The 18,887-nt window shown below is 43.8% G+C and overlaps 1 protein-coding gene across 1 annotated transcript in view; it reads left to right on the top strand.

Annotated features, from left to right (window-relative positions):
- The window catches only part of B3GAT3 (beta-1,3-glucuronyltransferase 3), a 79,768-nt gene that overhangs the window by 7,012 nt on the left and 53,869 nt on the right, over positions 1-18,887 (top strand). The window contains exons 4-5 of the mRNA XM_040409728.1: positions 12,527-12,650; positions 13,122-13,452. Of these exons, the coding sequence (XP_040265662.1) occupies positions 12,527-12,650; positions 13,122-13,452 (455 nt within the window). The remainder of the gene's footprint in view (positions 1-12,526; positions 12,651-13,121; positions 13,453-18,887) is intronic.

Genomic DNA, 18,887 nt, shown 5'->3' with positions numbered 1-18,887 from the left:
TAAGAGCACTTACTATTTTTTTCTGGCCGTCGCTCCGTTCGCCCGCTGTGCCCCTGTTTAATTCTCCCACCTGGTATGCTAATGAATAGCATCGGTACAGAGAGGAGGAGACTGCCCTGTTTCTCAATGGGTGTCTCCTTCTCCTTGGCTGTAGCGCAGTCCAATCACAAAGGAGAGCATCACAGCCAGGGAGAAGGTGAGTTGTTTTTTTCTCCCTGCTGTGACGCTCTCCTTTGTAATTGGACCACGCTACGGCCAGGGAGAAGGAGACGCCCATTGAGAAATAAGGCAGTCTCCTCCTCCCTGTACTGATGCTATTCATTAGCATACCAGGCGAGAGAATTCAACAGGGACACAGCAGGCGAACGGGCGGGACCCAGAAAAAATAGCAAGCACTCTTAGATCCCTGGTCTATGCCCTACATAACCTGCTACTTATTTCATAATGTCTGGACCCATGAAAGGTCCTCTTTAAAGAAAGTTTAACCTTCACAACACGTTTGTAGAAATGTATCATGGCACAAAGGAGATCTCTGAGGACCTCAGTAGAAGAGTTGTTGATGCTCATCAGATTGGTAAGGTTACAAAACCATCTTTAACCCTTTGAGCCCCGGAAGTTTTTATTTTTTTTATTGCATTTACATTTTTCACTTCCTGTCTTTCTAGGGCAATAACTTTTTTACTTTTAAGTTCAGATAGCTGTATAAGGCTTGTTTTTTTGCGGGACAAGTTGAACTTTCTAATTCCACCATTTAATCTATTGCATACGATATAGTGGGGAGCAGGAAAAAAATTCCAAATGGGGTGAAATAGAGGGGAAAAAATGCATTTCCGCAACAGTATTATGAGTTTTTTGTTTTTATGGCAATCCCTATACGGTAAAACTGACCAGTTACTTTCATTCTCCAGGTCAGTATGATTAAGGCAATACTACATATGTATAGTTTTTCTTGTGTATTTACACTGAAAAAAAAAAATATATATTTTTTTCTTTTCTTTGCCATATTCTGACCTCTATAACTTTTTTGTAATTGTGTATGGAGCTGTGTGAGGGCTTGTTTTTTTGTGGGGCGATCTGTAATTTTTCTTGATACCATTTTGTGATGTGCACGACAGTTTGATCACTTTTTATAAAAAAAAATTGTCGGAGGAGAAGTGCCCAAAAAAGGGGAGTTGTACAGTATTTGAATGTATTGGCTCAGATGAGCCAAAGTTATTACTTCGCAAAGTCTCACGAGACATCAGCTAATAACTTCAAAAATTAATTTCTACTGTTAAAAACCTTTTTCCTGAACTTGGTTTCGGTTCCAAAGTACCACAATATTCAAACAAAGTTTTATTCGAATAGACTTTGGATGTTTCATCAGACGTTGATTCGCTCATCCCTAATTATTATATTTTAATAGTACGGGCGTTTTCACACAAGGTTATGCCCATGATCTGTATTTTTTTGTTTACATTTTGGGGAGAGGGGGTGATTTAGAATTTTTATATTCTTTTTATATTTTTTATTTTTAAAAACTTTTTGTAACGAAATCCGAGGTACGGTAAATAGACAGATAGAGATATAATCTCATATTCTCCTAGACTTACATTATCAATAGCTGATTATATTCAGTCAGGTTGGGACATCGACACAATTCTAACATGTTTGGCTCTATACACCACCACAATGGATTTGAAATGAAACGAACAAGATGTGCTTTAACTGCAGACTGTCAGCTTTAATTTGAGGGTATTTACCATATTTTTCGCTTTATAAGACGCACCTGATGATAAGACGCACCTAGGTTTTTGAGGAGGAAAATAAGAAAAAAATATTTTGAACCAAAAGGTGTGCTTTTGGTAGCTTTTGAACTAATGGTGGTCTGTGGATGATGTACTGTTATGGGGATCTGTGGATGACACTGTTATGGGGGGATCTGTGGATGACACTGTTATGGGGGGATCTGTGGATGATGCACTGTTATGGGGGGATCTGTGGATGACGCACTGTTATGGGGGGATCTGTGGATGACGCACTGTTATGGGGGGGATCTGTGGATGACGCACTGTTATGGGGGGGATCTGTGGATGACGCACTGTTATGGGGGGGATCTGTGGATGACGCACTGTTATGGGGGGGATCTGTGGATGACGCACTGTTATGGGGGGATCTGTGGATGACGCACTGTTATGGGGGATCTGTGCATGACACTGATGGGGGGATCTGTGCATGACACTGATGGGATCTGTGCATGACACTGATGGGGGGATCTGTGCATGACACTGATGGGGGGATCTGTGCATGACACTGATGGGGGGGATCTGTGCATGACACTTATGTCATCCACAGATCCCCATAAGTGTCATCTACAGATCCCCCATCAGATGCATCAGTGTGGAGGGAGGAGGCGGAGACACTCATGGCGGGGCCCGGTGCAGTGACTCTACTCTAATACACTGGGCCCCGCAACTGTTAATGACCTGCCCCAGCTCCCTCTGTCAAGCGCCGCCTGCCTGTTCATTCATAAAGTGAGATAAGCAGGCAGGGGCGCATGACAGAGGGAGCTGGAGCAGACGGCGCATGAGGAAGGAGGTGCGGCAAGCGGCACATGACCGAGGGAGATGCCGGTCTGCGCTATACTTACGGTATTACAGTAAGAGCCGTACAGAGCATATACTATTAGCTATAGATCAGATTGAATGTTTAACAGTTGCGGGGCCCGGTGTATTAGAGTAGTGTCACTGCACCGGGCCCCGCCTCCACACTGTCACTGATACTTCGCTGGCTGCGCTGTGCAGCATAGCGGCCAGCGAAGTATTCGCTTTATAAGACGCACGGCCATTTTCCTAACACTTTTGGGGGGGGGGAAAGTGCGTCTTATAAAGCGAAAAATACGGTACATCCAAATCAGGTGATCGGTGTAGGAATTACAACAGTTTGCATATGTGCCTCCCACTTGTTAAGGGACCAAAAGTAATGGGACAGAATAATAATCATCAAACTTTCACTTTTTTATACTTGGTTGCAAATCCTTTGCAGTCAATTACAGCCTGAAATCTGGAACACATAGACATCACCAGACGCTGGGTTTCATCCCTGGTGATGCTCTGCCAGGTCTCTACTGCAACTGTCTTCAGTTCCTGCTTGTTCTTGTGGTATTTTCCCTTCAGTTTTGTCTTCAGCAAGTGAAATGCATGCTCAATCAGATTCAAGTTATGTGATTGACTTGGCCATTGCATAACTTTCCACTTCTTTCCCTTAAAAAACTCTTTGGTTGCTTTTGCAGTATGCCTTGGGTCATTTTCCAGCTGCACTGTGAAGCGCCGTCCAATGAGTTCTGAAGCATTTGGCTGAATATGAGCAGATAATATTGCCCGAAAGACTTCAGAATTCATCCTGCTGCTTTTATCAGCAGTCACATCATCAATAAATACAAGAGAATCAGTTCAATTGGCAGCCATTCATGCCCACGCCATAACACTACCACCACCATGCTTCACTGATGAGGTGGTATGCTTAGGATCATGAGCAGTTCCTTTCCTTCTCCATACTCTTCTCTTCCCATCACTCTGGTACAAGTTGATCTTGTTCTCATCTGTCCATAGGATGTTGTTCCAGAACTGTGAAGGCTTTTTCTAGATGTCGTTTGGCAAACTCTAATCTGGCCTTCCTGTTTTTGAGGCTCACTAATGGTTTACATCTTGTGGTGAACCCTCTGTATTCCCTCTGGTGAAGTCTTCTCTTGATTGTTGACTTTGACACACATACACCTACCTCCTGGAGAGATCTGGCCAACTGTTGTGAAGGGTGTTTCTTCACCAGGGAAAGAATTCTTCGGTCATCCACCACAGTTGTTTTCTGAGGTCTTCCGGGTCTTTTAGTGTTGCTGAGCTCACCGGTGCGTTTCTTCTTTTTAAGAATGTTTCAAACAGTTGTTTTGGCCACACCTAATGTTTTTGCTATCTCTCTGATGGGTTTGTTTTGTTTTCAGTCTAATGATGGCTTGCTTCACTGATAGTGACAGCTCTTTGGATCTCCTCTTGAGAGTTGACAGCAACAGATTCCAAATGCAAATAGCACACTTGAATTGAACTGTGGACCTTTTATCTGCTCATTGTAATTGGGATAATAAGGGAATAATACACACCTGGCCATGGAACAGCTGAGAAGCCAATTGTCCCATTACTTTTCGTCCGTTAACAAGTGGGAGGCACATATGCAAACTGTTGTAATTCCTACACCGTTCACCTGATTTGGATGTAAATACCCTCAAGATTAAAGCTGACAGTTTGCAGTTAAAGCACATCTTGTTTGTTTTATTTCAAATCCATTGTTGTGGTGCATAGAGCCAGAAAATGTTAGAATTGTGTCAATGTCCCAATATTTATGGACCTGACTGTAGCAATGGCTAATTGATCTATTAAGCAAATGCACATGTTGCCTCTCGATGCCAGCCCGTCTGAAGACTAGGTGAGAAACTCCACATTATCAGAGGAAGCCCCCATTTAGCACAGGCCTGCCAATTGAAAAATATTTGGGCATCCTAATGAAGACCTGGGAGGGGGATACTTAAAATGCACAGCCACCCTAGACATGTTGGTTGCTAGACCAGTGGGTGGTCTAACCCATTCAGTAGATGAATGAAATAATATCAGAAGCCATAACTCCGACCTCATGGCACCCACAGCCTCAGAACCCTAATAATTGTGTTCAGCCTGACATGGGCTTCGGGCAGAGTGTATGCACGCCATACTGGACAGGAGGCATTTCTCTGTATTCAGGATCTGGCCTTTTGGAAATCATAACTCAATCATATTTGTTGTCTGTATGACCGAGACAAAGCGACTCAGATTATGGGATCATACTTGTCCCTGTCTTACAGCGAGGAATCGCCGTGATTCATATTGCCACCTCAGTCAGTCTTCTGGGAAGGTAGGGCAGAAACCTGAATAATATCAGACGTCCCAGAAGGCCGGACCGAAAGGAGGGAGGTTCCCTCACAGCCCACCCCTCAGCTGTGGTGTTTGGGAACAGGTAATGGTCAGCCATTTTGGGGATCCACATCGTTTGGAGTAGGGATCGACCGATATAGATTTTTTATTTTTTTTAGGGCCGATACTGATACCGATAATTTGTGAACTTTCAGGCCGATAGCCGATAATTTATACTGATATTCTGGGAATTTTCATTTTTGAAAAAAAAAAAAAATTCCTACACAAATCTGCTGAAAATGTATGTTTATTGTTAACGTGTATTTTTTATTTTTTTTTGTAAATCTTTCTTTTTCATTTATACTTAATATTTTTGTGGGGGTTTATTTGTTTGTTTTTTACTAACTTTTAGCCCCCTTAGGGACTAGAACCCTTGTCCTATTCACCCTGATAGATCTCTATCAGGGTGAATAGGAGCTCACACTGTCCCTGCTGCTCTGTGCTTTGTGCACACAGCAGCATGGAGCTGAACATGGCAGCCAGGGCTTCAGTAGCGTCCTGGCTGCCATGGTAACCGATCGGAGCCCCAGGATTACACTGCTGGGCTCCGATCGGAGGAGCAGGGGAGAGGGGATCCTGTGGCCACTGCCACCAATGATTAATACTGGGGGGGGGCTTGGGTGGGGGGCGCACTGCGCCACCAACGTTTTTAATACTGGGATGGGGGCTTGGGGGGGGCGCACTGCGCCACCAATGAAGAGAAATCTCTCATTAATTCATATACAGGAGGCGGGAGCTGGCTGCAGAATCATATAGCCGGCTCCCGACCTCTATGAGCGGTAGCTGCGATGCGCGGCACCTAAGGGGTTAACTACCGCAGATCGCAGCTACCGCTCATAGAGGTCGGGAGCCGGCTATGTGATTCTGCAGCCAGCTCCCGCCTCCTGTATATGAATGACTTATCTTCATTGGTGGAGCGGTGGCCACAGCCCCTCCCCTTCTTTTGTCCTCTCTCCTCTAATTGGCGGCAGCAGCACAGGGGGAGGGAGACACTGCTTCCTTCTCCCCTGTGCTGCTGAGGGAACATGGAGAGCGCTGAGAGCAGCGCGTTCTGTGTTCCCAATACATTATCGGAATATCGGCAAAATAGATACCGATAACGTTCAAAATCCTGAATATCGGCCGATAATATCGGTAAAACCGATAATCGGTCGATCCCTAGTTTGATAGTGACTGCCCATATCTTCAGCTGTCCCCACAGCCAGAATTTAACTGCTGCATCTCAGTAAGACAATATTCCGTATTTTATCCCATTTATTTTATCTGTTCACTGCATTGTTATTGTATGTACATTTTTATCTTTTATCTGACACTTTCTTTTTGTATTGCACTACACTATTGTGTATTAAATTTAAACATTAATAAGTCCCTTCCTTGTGGTCTTGTAGAACTTGCTCTTTCGGAGGGAATAACGTTACCAGTAGTGTTTCAGAGGATTTTAGGTCCCATATAGATAACCTGTGTTACGGTGTTAAATTTGGGTATATAGACCCCTATTGCCTTATAGTATAGGTGGTGGCAGCTATTGTGATAGAAAATATTGGGGTGTTAGAATCTAGGGGAGTAAGTTAGAATCATTCCTTCATCTAGAATAGGTGGGTGGGAATTTCTGTGGTAACTTGATGAGCTCACTAGCATAATTCACCCCAGTGACGTGACCTATTGAGTAGGGATCGTGACACTTTTGTTTCGCTTTTTTTTCCCAGTTCCCATTTCATCCACCATTACGGCCACAAGGAGATTGACCCTTGACCTCTATATGGGCAGGAACACAGAAAGAGAGAGTTATAATTACTCCACCCACTCTCTCCCCTCAGTGTTTTCTGTCTCTACAGGGGTCAGGTCAGAGAGAGGGCTCTCATGTGGGAGGTACAGAGTTAGTTATTTTTATTTCAGGATGGGTCTATCAGGAGCTGGGAAGCCTTCCTTAGATTTACCTGTGCAGCATCCTGGATCCCTCTGTCCTCCTGCGGCCTGGCTAACGTTGGGCAGAGGTAATATATTCGGTGCTCGCTGCTCTGCCGCAGCATCCACCTGCTACATCTAATCCCTTGAGCTCTCTTCCCCTCCGTGGGGAACAAGACGGGCGGTTCTCCCCGGAAGTCTGGGGGAGGTACTAAGGGCTGCGTGCACACTCCGGTTGCGTGCTACAGCCGTCATGAAGGGAGTCACGTGACAGATGGCATAGCGTCTTGGAGGGGGTGGAGTTCGGTCCGGGACCCTCCGAAAGTATGGGAGGGCCGGAGAAATGATGTCAGACGCCGGCAATATGCTTAAAAGTGCGATCAGGCAGCAGGAGAACGGGGTTATCCGTTCAGCATGTCTGCAGAAGAATCTTAGTCTGGACATAAGGAGAACCCAGACCCCCCTCCCCCGCAGTGGCTCCTTCCGTGAGTTCCCCAAAGAAAGGGGAGAAAAGTTATTTATGTGTACATATACTCTGCAGTATAGCAATGCATGGTTGTTCTATCTGACTCTCTTAAATAGTGTAAAAAGCCAAAGACAAAACTCAGATCTCTATAAAATGTGCTACTTGCACAAAAAGACTGCCTCAAAATTACAAGAAAAAATTATGTAAAGAATATATTCAGGATCTGTTGAAGGAAGAACCATATATTCTATCAGAAGTAAAAAAAATATATGATACAGGAAGAAATTAAATCTTCTCTAGCTTCATTGTTGGGCCCTAGCTCATCCCCTGTACCTACTACAAAAAAGCCCAGAATTTCTGTGCCATCTACTTCTAAAGTTGAAGATGTAGAAGACGACGCCTCTTCATCCAAATATTTTGGAGAAAAAGACCATCTAGCTGAAGGGGAGTTAATTGGGGACGAAAGAAAATATTATTTTCCTATGGAGGAGATGGACGAGTTCTTGAGGGCGGTCAGATCGACATTGAGTATAGAAGATTTACAGAAGCCTAGGGGTGTTCAAGATGAGATGTTTGGGGGCTTAAGAGTTAAAAAAGCCAGAGTTTTTCCCATACACAAAAAAGTTAGAGACATGATATTGGATGAATGGTTGATCCTGAGAAGAGATTGGGAGTCTCCAAAGATTTCAGAAACCGTTTAGTGTTTGATGCCTCGGAGTCTAAAATATTCGATGAGACACCAAAAATTGACATCCAGGTGGCTAAAGTCAAAAAGATTTTGCTACCTTTTTGAGGACTCCTCACATCTACAGGATCCTATGGACCGTAAAGCAGATAGTCTGCTGAAAAAGGCCTGGAAATCTTCCTACCGTTTGACCGAAAAGCTATGGACCTCATAGGCTCAGTAGCGAAGTCTGCCAGAGGACATCAACAAGTCTTAGTCATTCTTGACTACGCCACTCTGTACCCGGAGGCGGTGCCACTGCGACATACCTCGGACAAACTCATAGCTAAGGAGTTAATGGAGATGTTTTCCTGAGTAGGACTACCTAAAGAGGTTCTGACCGACCAACTGACCCATTTTATGTCCAAGGTGATGAGGGAACTCTAAGTTGCTGCACATAAAACAACTACAGACATCCGTTTACCATCAGCAAATGGACGGTTTGGTAGAATGGTTTAACCAAACATAAAAAAATATGATGAAAAAGGTAGTGTCTAAAGATGGGAAGGACTTTGACCTCCTTCTGGCTTATCTCATGTTCGCAGTGCCTCTACTGGGTTCTCGCACTTCAAACTGCTATATGGCAGACACCCTCGCAGTCTCTTGAACGTGGCCAAAGAGGCGTGGGAACAACAACCCACTCCACATAAGCGTCATTGAGTACGTTAACCAGATACAAGTTCGGATAGAGACAGTGTTATCTCTTGTTAGGGAGCATATGGAGGCAGCTCAGCGAGCCCAGAGTCGGGTCTATATTCGGCAGGCTCGGGTCCGGATCTTTAACCTGGGTGATCGGGTTTTTGGTTCTGGTGCCGACCATGGACAGTAAGTTCCTGGCTAGGTGGCAGGGGCCCTACGAGGTACTCGAGAAAATTGGAGATGTAAACTACAAGGTACACCAGCCAGGGCGGCGAAAACCAGAGCAGGTTTACCATATGAAGTTACTCAAACTGTGGAAAGATAGGGAAACCTGTACAGATGACAGCCCGCGGCTGGGTTTTTCGAGGAGAAAAGGTACCGGCCCCTCTGTCTGATGCAAGAGAGGCGGTTGCCACAGCAAAAATTGCTGACAGCCTCTCCTCTAAACAGACTCAGGAGGCCAGGGAGTTCGTTAGTCGAAACACGGATGTGTTCTCGGACCTCCCTGGACACACTTCCATAATCCAGCATGACATTGTCACTGAGCCTCAGGCAAAAGTCCGATTAAAACCATACCGGGTGCCCGAGGCTCGGCGACAAGCCATATCAGAGAAGGTGCAGCTAATGTTGCAGCTAGACGTCATTGAAGAGTCAAAAAGTAAGTGGCCCAGTCCTAGAGTATTGATACCCAAGCCGGATGGGACATTGCAGTTTTGTAACGACTTTCGAAAACTTAACGAGGTTTTCAAATTCAATGTGTATCCCATGCCCCGGGTGGATGAGCTTATCGAGAGGTTAGGACAAGCCCAGTATTTTTCTGTTTTTGACCTCACGAACGGGTACTGGCAGGGGCCCTTAATGGAGGCTGCCAAAGAGAAAACTGTCTTCATCACTCCTAAGGGGCTGTATCAATATAAGGTATTACCCTTTGGTCTGCATGGCGCACCCGCCACTTTTCAGTGACTAATGGACATTGTGCTTCATCCACATCGGCGGTACGCTTCGGCTTACCTGGACGATATTGTCATCCACTGTACTGGGAAAGTCACCTACCCAAAGTGCAGGCTGTAGTGGACTTTTCGGAAAGCTGGCCTAACCGCTAACACCCAAAAAATGTGCGATAGGATTAGAAGAGACTAAGTACCTGGGATATGTCATTGGGCGTGGAGTCGTCAAACCCCAAGTGAACAAAATAGTGGCGATACGGAATTGGCCCCGACTTGTCACCACTAGGCAAATAAACTCATTCCTGGGAATGGTGGGCTATTACATGAGGTTTGTTCCCCACTTTGCTGCTCTAGCTGTGCCCTTGACAGAACTCTTGAAGGGACACAAGTCAATGATGGTTCGCTGGGATGATCGGGTGGAAGAGGCTTTCTCCGCTTTGAAGTCGGCCCTGTGCGGGTCCCCTTTTTGGTGACGCCGACTTCAAAAGGGAGTTTATAGTACAGACTGATGCCTCCGAAATAGGCCTTGGTGCTGTACTGTCTCAGGAAGTCAACGGGGAGGAGCATTCCATTGTCTTCCTCAGCCGTTAGCTCACCCCAGCCGAGACCCGGTATAGTATAGTGGAGAGAAAGTGCCTGGCTATCAAGTGGGCACTAGAATCTCTCCGCTATTATTTATTGGGGAGAAAATCCCGCCTGGTGACTGACCACTCCCCTCTCAAATGGATGAGCCAGGCCAAGGACATAAATGCCCGGGTCACCCGATGGTTTTTCTCCCTACAAAACTCCCTACAACACTGTCTGGCGTGTGTTCACCCCCTCAGGGTTGAATAAATGGGGGGGTATGTGACGCAGTGAAAGGTTTGGTCTGGGAAAACAGGTATTTACAGCTAGGTGAGGTCAAATACCGGACCGGATTTTGGCAGCACCTGGCTGTCCTTAACCCCTTAAGGACTCTGCCCTATTTCACCTTACGGACTTGGCCATTTTTTGCAAATCTGACCAGTGTCACTTTAAGTGGTGATAAACTTTAAAACGCTTTGACTTATCCAGGCCATTCTGAGATAGTTTTTTTCGTCACATATTGTACTTCATGACGCTGGTAAAATGAAGTAAAAAAAAATCATTTTTATTTATATAAAAAAATAAAAATTACAAATTTCCAAGTTTCAATTTCTCTACTTCTATAATACATAGTAATACCTGCAAAAATAGTTATTACTTTACATTCCCCATATGTCTACTTCATGATTGGATCATTTTGGGAATGATATTTTATTTTTTGGGGATGTTACAAGGCTTAGAAGTTTAGAAGCAAATCTTGAAATTTTTCTGAAATTTTCAAAAACCCAATTTTTAGGGACCAGTTCAGGTCTGAAGTCACTTTGCGATGCTTACATAATAGAAACCACCCAAAAATGACCCCATTCTATAAACTACACCCCTCAAGGTATTCAAAACTGATTTTACAACCTTTGTTAACCCTTTAGGTGTTCCACAAGAATTAATGGAAAATAGAGATAAAATTTCACTTTTTTGGCAGATTTTCCATTTTAATAATTTTTTTTCCAGTTACAAAGCAAGGGTTAACAGCCAAACCAAACTCAATATTTATGGCCCTGATTCTGTAGTTTACAGAAACACCCCATATGTGGTCGTAAACTACTGTACTTATAAAGACCAAATGAAAAATTATATTTAGCTCAAAATGAGTACAATGCAATAATACATTTTAAAAAATGCCCCCTAAGGTGTCTATAGCCTTTAAAGAGTTTGGACACCAGTTACCCTCACCCTCACCGTCAGATCACTCCAAGAACAAGGCTTGTAATAGTCCACAAGGTCACAAAGGAACCTAAGGCCTTTCTCACATTAGCTAATGTTAAAGGGGTTGTTTCACTTAAGCAAATGGCAAATATCATGTAGAAAAAGTTAGAGGACCTTTCACCAAAAAATGCTATACAGGAGCAGGAGAAGCCGAGCAAACTATATTTTTGTGGGAAAAGATTCAGTAAAACCTGTAATTTTATACATTTATAGCTCTGCTTTTTCTCCCTTCTGTGAACAGCATTGGTACAGGAGGGAGGTGTTATCAGTAATTTGATAGCATTGTGTGAATACAGAGATAGCTGTCAGTCACTGATAACACCTCCTCCCTTTACCGATAGTACTTCACAGGCCTGCTGATGTAAATGTGAAAATTACAAGTTTTAAAATATATATTTATCTGCTCACCTTCTCCTGCTGTAAAACATGGTGCTTTCAGATTGCATTAAAATTTTTGGGTGACACGTCCTCTTTAATAAAAGCCACTTAACTAATGTATTGTGATTATCCATATTGTCTCCTTTGCTGGCTTGATTCATTTTTTTCATCACATAAGAGGGGACATCCTCTGTGTCTAGAGGAAATAAGGTTTCTACACAAACATAGACAAGGATTCTTTATCTATTTTTAGGATTTGTGTAAATATCTGATGTAGTTTTAGGTCAAATTTATGCAGAAATATAGAAAACTCTGAAGGGTTCACAAACTTTCAAGCACCACTCTATACATTCCAACTTTTGCACACTTACAACTTCCAGCATGCCCTAGTTGCCTACGGGAAGATATTATTTTGCTGTGACTGGTGAGTGAAGTACCACAGATGAAGTTTCTGCTCTTGACCAGTCAAATGTGTTTGATACATAACTGTGGCAGACCCCTTATTCTCATTTTACTGGAATAACAATAAGTTCCAAATTTGAGAATTGTTTTGACTCACCCTTAGAAGAATATGATTTCAGAATTTATGGATGAGATTGGGTAGTGTGATTGACTTAGTGGAACTGCCTTCACATTTTTTCCTATGTACTGTGATTGTTCCCAGGTCAGCAATGTGACTGCACACATCAAATGAACCCTGCCAATGATGTTCACAGAAGAGATAACTCACGCCGTCGTGGTGCAGAGAATTTGCCCGTTATATATGTAGTAACACCAACGTATGCAAGGTTGGTTCGTTATTGTAATATTTGACCTTGCAGTATTTAAACAGGATATACAAAATATATGCAAAATAGATCAGCATTTAATGTCTCAGGTTCACCCTTTAACTAGAATACTCATGTTGATATGGGTACTAACAGAAGTTAATTATTATGACCTGAAAAATTGTATAAAGCCCAGGTAAGGACAGATTGATCACTTGTCAATAAAATTGTCATATCGGCATGTGACTGGGGTGCAGAGGCGAAGATGGCCAGCACCAAGTTCTTTAAAAGATACTGGGCTGAGCAGTAGCAATGGTACTCTGGAGGAGATCGGTGCATGGATCAGCAGATTGTTTTGAGAAGGAACGCTTCCTTCCCGATAATCTGCTAGATCGTTGTCCCGTGTAAAGGGACCATTACCGGTACATAATAATGCATTGGCGCTATACCAGATAAATAATAACTCTTGCTCTTTTTCTTTATCCTGGTCAGACCTCATCAGCGGGCTGAACTTACTCGCCTGTCCCAGACATTACTTCTTGTCCCTGCTGTTCACTGGATCTTGGTAGAGGACTCAGCAGAGCGCACTACTTTAGTGGCTGGTCTGCTGGCCCAGAGTGAATTGCAGTACACCCACCTACATGTGCAGACCCCACTGGCAATGAAAATGAAAGACTCAGACCCAAACTGGTTGAAGCCACGTGGAGTAGAGCAACGAAACAAAGCTTTACGTTGGCTGCATGAGAACAGGTCATCCAAGAACCCTGGAGTTGTATACTTTGCTGATGATGACAACACATACAGTATTAAAATCTTTGAGGAGGTAAGTTTGCATCCCTTCTTTTTTTGGAATTTTCTTGGACTGTGTAAATGGTTGTGGACCAGGTTAATTTTGGTCTTCAGGACCAGATGGCGTTTAGCCTTTTTCGCACACTTCAGTTTAACAGCTGTAACTTTTTTATTGGTCGGTCTAGCAATGTGATATTTGAGATGTTTTTCCATAAACAATGTAGGTTTCTCTTAATATGATTTTTGTACACATAATTCGTTTTTTATTTGTTTAGGCTTATAGTTTGAAAAAAAATTCTATAATATTTTTGCTATTACCCAGATATTTTTTTTTTGTATTCAAACTGTAGACAGGCACACTTCATTTGGAACAATCCAGAGACATTAAACTTATGTCAGCCATATACTCGTTTATTATATCTAATATAAAAGTATGATTAAAATATAAAGATATAAAAATAAATAAAATAAGTGAAAATAAGAACACGCACTTAAAATATGCCAATATCCCTCTATTAGCTGTCTATGAAGTAGGATCTCTCTTCGTCTCCACATAAGCATCCAATAGGAGACTATATATGTAGTCCCTATCTGCTACATTTTATCCTTATAACCTAATTGGTATTCAACTGATAATATAGTTCAAAAGACATGTAGTTCAAACTTATATTCAAAATGTGATGGTATTGTCCCTGGTATTGCTGATTCCTTGGCCACTAAAGAATGAGTCAGCATAACTCCGAAATGCGTCTGGTATTATTTACAGGATCCAGGACCCACACTTTGAATACATATAACTAGGTTTGATGGGGTGTGTCATAAAGCCAGAGCACCTTTATCCAGAGCAAAAAAAGTCGTAAACAATTTTATTCATATTTGCATTTATACGTTTTTACTTATTACATGACCAATTTTTGGTAATTGGGTCTTGGTAGCAGTATAACAACATTTAACGTGGGGAACAGTATTTATATTTATAACTTTTTTTAGGTTTATGGTCAGTCCCTCAAAGGTCAGAAAAGACTATTTGGTTGACATTATTATTGGGTTTTTTTTACACTGTACTTTTTTTCCATTGTAACTGGAGATGTACAGCAACCCCTGTTACGATGGAAATGTGCCTAGTTGCAATCACAGTTGTCACTGTTAGGGCTGTGCTTGGGCTAGTTAGATGTAGCAGTAACCTCCTACTACCAGCATCCTTGAGTGCTGTGTATCTGGGAACAAAGAAGGCAGAAGCAGTAAAAAACCATATTTTTCTTCTCTCCTGGTCCATGCTCCATAAAGCTCAGTCCACATGCACCCGAAGAATATCTCTAGAATTCACCTTTTATTTACCCTGGACATAACAAATACTCTCATTGTTGCCCTGATCCAGTCTCATCTTGATTACTGTAACTCACTGTTAATTGGTCTCCCCCTGTGCCAGGATTCAGTTTAAACTTCTCGCTCTCACCCACAAAGCTCTCCACGATGCTGCACCCCCTCTATATCTACTCTCTCATCTTTGTCTACCACTCTAGCCATGCTCTATGCTCTGCAAATGATCTAAGAATACCACCCATCATGTTCTGACCTCGTACTCCAGTCTACAAAACTTCTCTGAAGCTGCACCAGTTCTCTTACTTCAAGCAATTAAGAGAATCTGTAACCATAAAAGTGCAAGGTAGGGTACAGGCACCATGTTATAGAGCAGGGGGAGCTAAACAGATTGCTACAGAGTTTTGTGGGAAAAGATTCAGTAAAACGTGTGTTTTATTTATTTCAATTCATGCTTATTCTTGGCTTTGAAGTCAAAGAGGTGGTCCGATCAGTGATTGACAGCCATCTCTCTATGCTTAATCACAGAGGAAAGTCTGTCAATTATGGTATAGGACTGCCTTCTTGACTTCAAAGCCCATAATGAGCAAGAATTTACATGAATAAAGCACAAGTTATAGTGAATTTTCTATATATTATCTCCCATAAAACTATATATCAGTCTGCTCAGCTCTTCCTGCTCTATAACATGCTGCCTGTAGCTTGTAGCTTACATTTTCAATGCTGTGGAGTCACTAGCTTAAAAAATATTATCCATTTTTAATATTGTATAATTCATTTATTAACTTTCATATACATTTAAAAAAGTTTAGAAATCTTAATCATAAATATATTTTATGTTCTGTGAATCTAAAGCCTTCATTTATGAGTTCTTTCCTTTCCTGTCCGTTATACTAGGTATCTTCATGTGGTTTTAAGGCCCTTACAATGCCTGAAACTGTGCCGCACATATTCAGTAGTAAGTTCCTTCTGTAAAGACCAGATGAAGGAAGTTCACTATTGGGCATGCCCGCAGTCATCTCAGAACTGCTAGAGAGAAGAGCAAGACAGCATGAAAGGGGTTATCCAACCCCTATAATGCCCCCCAAAATGCCCGGGCCCCTCATACTGGTTATATTTACCCCGCTGCCCGACGCTGCATGTCTCTGTCGTGCAGATCAAAACATACGGGGGGGGGGGGGGCACCCAATAGCAGGTCGCGACTGGAATGAGCCTCCGTTGTGTCATCCACGATGGTAGGAAGGCTCTGAGAAATTCAGCGGTGGCCATGCAGGCATCAGAGGTGACGCGGGAGCGGTGAAAGTATAACCAGTATGAGGGGCCCGGGCATTTTGGGGGGCATTATAAGGGTTGGATAACCCCTTTAAAGGTGTTGTACAGGAATAAGTTAGGCCAAGTTCACATTTATGACCTTTCACTAGAAAAAAAAATCTAAACTAAGCATACAGACATGGAGAGCGGCGCCCAGGGATCTCCCTGCACTGGGCGCCGCTTCATTCTCCCGGTATAGGCTCCGGTATCTTCATATGTTCGGCTCAACTGGGAGGAGCCTGCCGGCGTCTCCTTCTCCCAGGCTGTAGCGCTGGCCAATCGCAGCGCTCAGCTCATAGCCTGAGAGGTTTTTTTTCTCTCAGGCTATGAGCTGAGCGCTGCGATTGGCCAGCGCTACAGCCTGGGAGAAGGAGACGCCGGCAGGCTCCTCCCAGCTGAGCCGAACATATGAAGATACCGGAGCCTATACCGGGAGAACGGAGCGGCGCCCAGGGATAATAGTAAGTGCAGGGAGATCCCTGGGCACCGCTCTCCATGTCTGTATGCTTAGTTTAGATTTTTTTTTTTCTAGTGAAAAGTCCTCTTTAAGTTATTTGGTCAGTTATTTCCATCAGTAATTACGAGCCCAAACCAGTAGCGAAGCCTACTCTTATATAAAGCATAATGGAAAGATTTGCACCTCTTTTGTGTTTGTTTTTTTTTGACCCGTACCCGGTTTTGGCTCACAATAACTGATGGAAATAACTGACCAAATAACTGAAGTGTTAACTTGGCCTAACTTTTCAAAGGTACACACAATCTGTCTCTGCTATGGAAAGAATTATACTTACCTACTCCCCACTGCTTTGGTCCTCCATGTCTGTTCCTGTGTGTTCATCTTCCTATCCACGGCGTGTTTAATTTGTCCCTGGCATGGACATGATCATCTGCTCTGGCTTCAGCAGTAATGTGTCTCTTGTGGACCAGCACCATTTTACTGTGAGAATTAGTGGGGAAATGCTACAAGGGAGGAGAAAGGATGCTCACAAGACACTGGGACAGACTGCCTAGATCAGCCAATCAGGGGGCAGCAGGCAGGGAGGTGCCTGTGCAGAACCAGCAGAGCATCATTCTGCTATGTAGTTGTGGCCTGGCTGGAAGCTGTGCTGTGTGGCACTGCCTCTGCAAACTGAAATTTTTAACTAGGGACATTATATGAAGATTATAGGGAGAGAAATGGTGATAGGGACAGTATAAGAAAATTATAGGGAAAGAATATATTTGTGGTACATTAACCACCTCCCGACCGCCTAACGCAGGGATGCGTCCTGCGGGCGGCCGGGTTATTCCTCGTCTACGCATCTACGCGTCATCTCGCGAGACGCGAGATTTCCTGTGAACGTGCGCTCACAGGATCGCGAGGTAAGCAAGTTGATCTACAGCCTGCCAGCAGCGATCATTCGCTGGCAGGCTGTAGATGCGATTTTTTTTTTTAACCCCAAAAAGGTATATTAGACGCTGTTTTGTTAACAGCGTCTAATATACCTGCTACCTGGTCCTCTGGTGGTCCCTTTTGCTTGGATAGGCAGCTCTGTAAGTAGCACCAAGCACCACACTACACCCCCCCCCCCTGTCACTTATTAACCCCTGATTACCCCATATAGACTCTCTGATCACCCACCTGTCATTGATCACCCCCCTGTGGCTCCATTCAAACATCCGTATGTGTTTTGCGGATCTGCAAAACACGGACACCGGCAATGTGCTTTCCGCATTTTGCGGATCCGCACATTGCCAGAACTATATAGAAAATGCCTTTACTTGTCCGCAATTGCGGACAAGAATAGGACATGTTCTATATTTTTGTGGAACGGAAGTGCGGACCCCGAAGTGCAGATCCGCAATTCCGGATCCGAGCGGGACAAAGTCTGTCCCCATTGAAATAAATGGGTCCGCAATTACGTTCCGTAAAATGCGGAACAGAATTGCGGACGTGTGAATGGGGCCTAAGGGTCCGTTATCACCGCCAGTTAGTTAGCCACTTGTTAGGTAGTTAGCGCCCACCGCACCGCAGTCACTGATTAGTCGCTCATTAGCGTCATCGCTGTCGCTAATCAGCACTAGTACTATATAGTATCTGTAAGTGATCAAGACTGATCGCAATCAGATCTATATCAGTACATTAGGGTCACCTTAGGCTCTACAAAAAACGCAGTGTTCGCCCGATCAGGCCTGATCTTGTGCGCACACTTGCGTTCAGTCCACCCCACCGCAGCGACAGAAATGTTTTTTTTCTGATCACTGCAAAAACACCGTAAAATCGCTGCAGCACTATAAAGATCACTTTTGAGCTTTTTGGATCTTTATTAGCGATCGCAGCTTTTTTTTTTTTTTTGCACATTTTTTGGCAGAGATTTTTTCATCCACATTGATCGATGCGAATGAAGAAATCTGTGCCGTTCATTTTTTCTTTCAGCCCAGAGGCTGGACGAAAAAAAAAAATCTCATTACCCATATGTTCAATATTAGGCTACTTTCACACGAGCGTTCGGGTGTCCGCTCGTGCGCTCCGTTTGAAGGGGCTCACGAGCGGCCCCGAACGCATCCGTCTGGCCCCAATGCATTCTCAGTGGAGGCAGATCCACTGAGAATGCATCCGCCTGCCAGCGCTCAGCCTCCGCTCCGCTCAGTGAGCGGACACCTGAACGCTGCTTGCAGCGTTCGGGTGTCCGCCTGGCCGTGCGGAGGCGAGCGAATCCGTCCAGACTTATAATGGAAGTCAATGGGGACGGATCCGCTTGAAGATGACACCATATTAGGGGTGCACCGAAATGAAAATTCTGGTCCGAAACCGAAAATTCAGGATGCCCTTGACCGAAAACCGAAACCGAAACTGCC

This window comes from Bufo bufo, chromosome 10 (genome assembly GCF_905171765.1).
Source record: "Bufo bufo chromosome 10, aBufBuf1.1, whole genome shotgun sequence".
NCBI lineage: Eukaryota > Metazoa > Chordata > Amphibia > Anura > Bufonidae > Bufo > Bufo bufo.
Note: the sequence above shows the minus strand (reverse complement) of the source record. Positions and strands in the feature narration are given on the sequence as shown.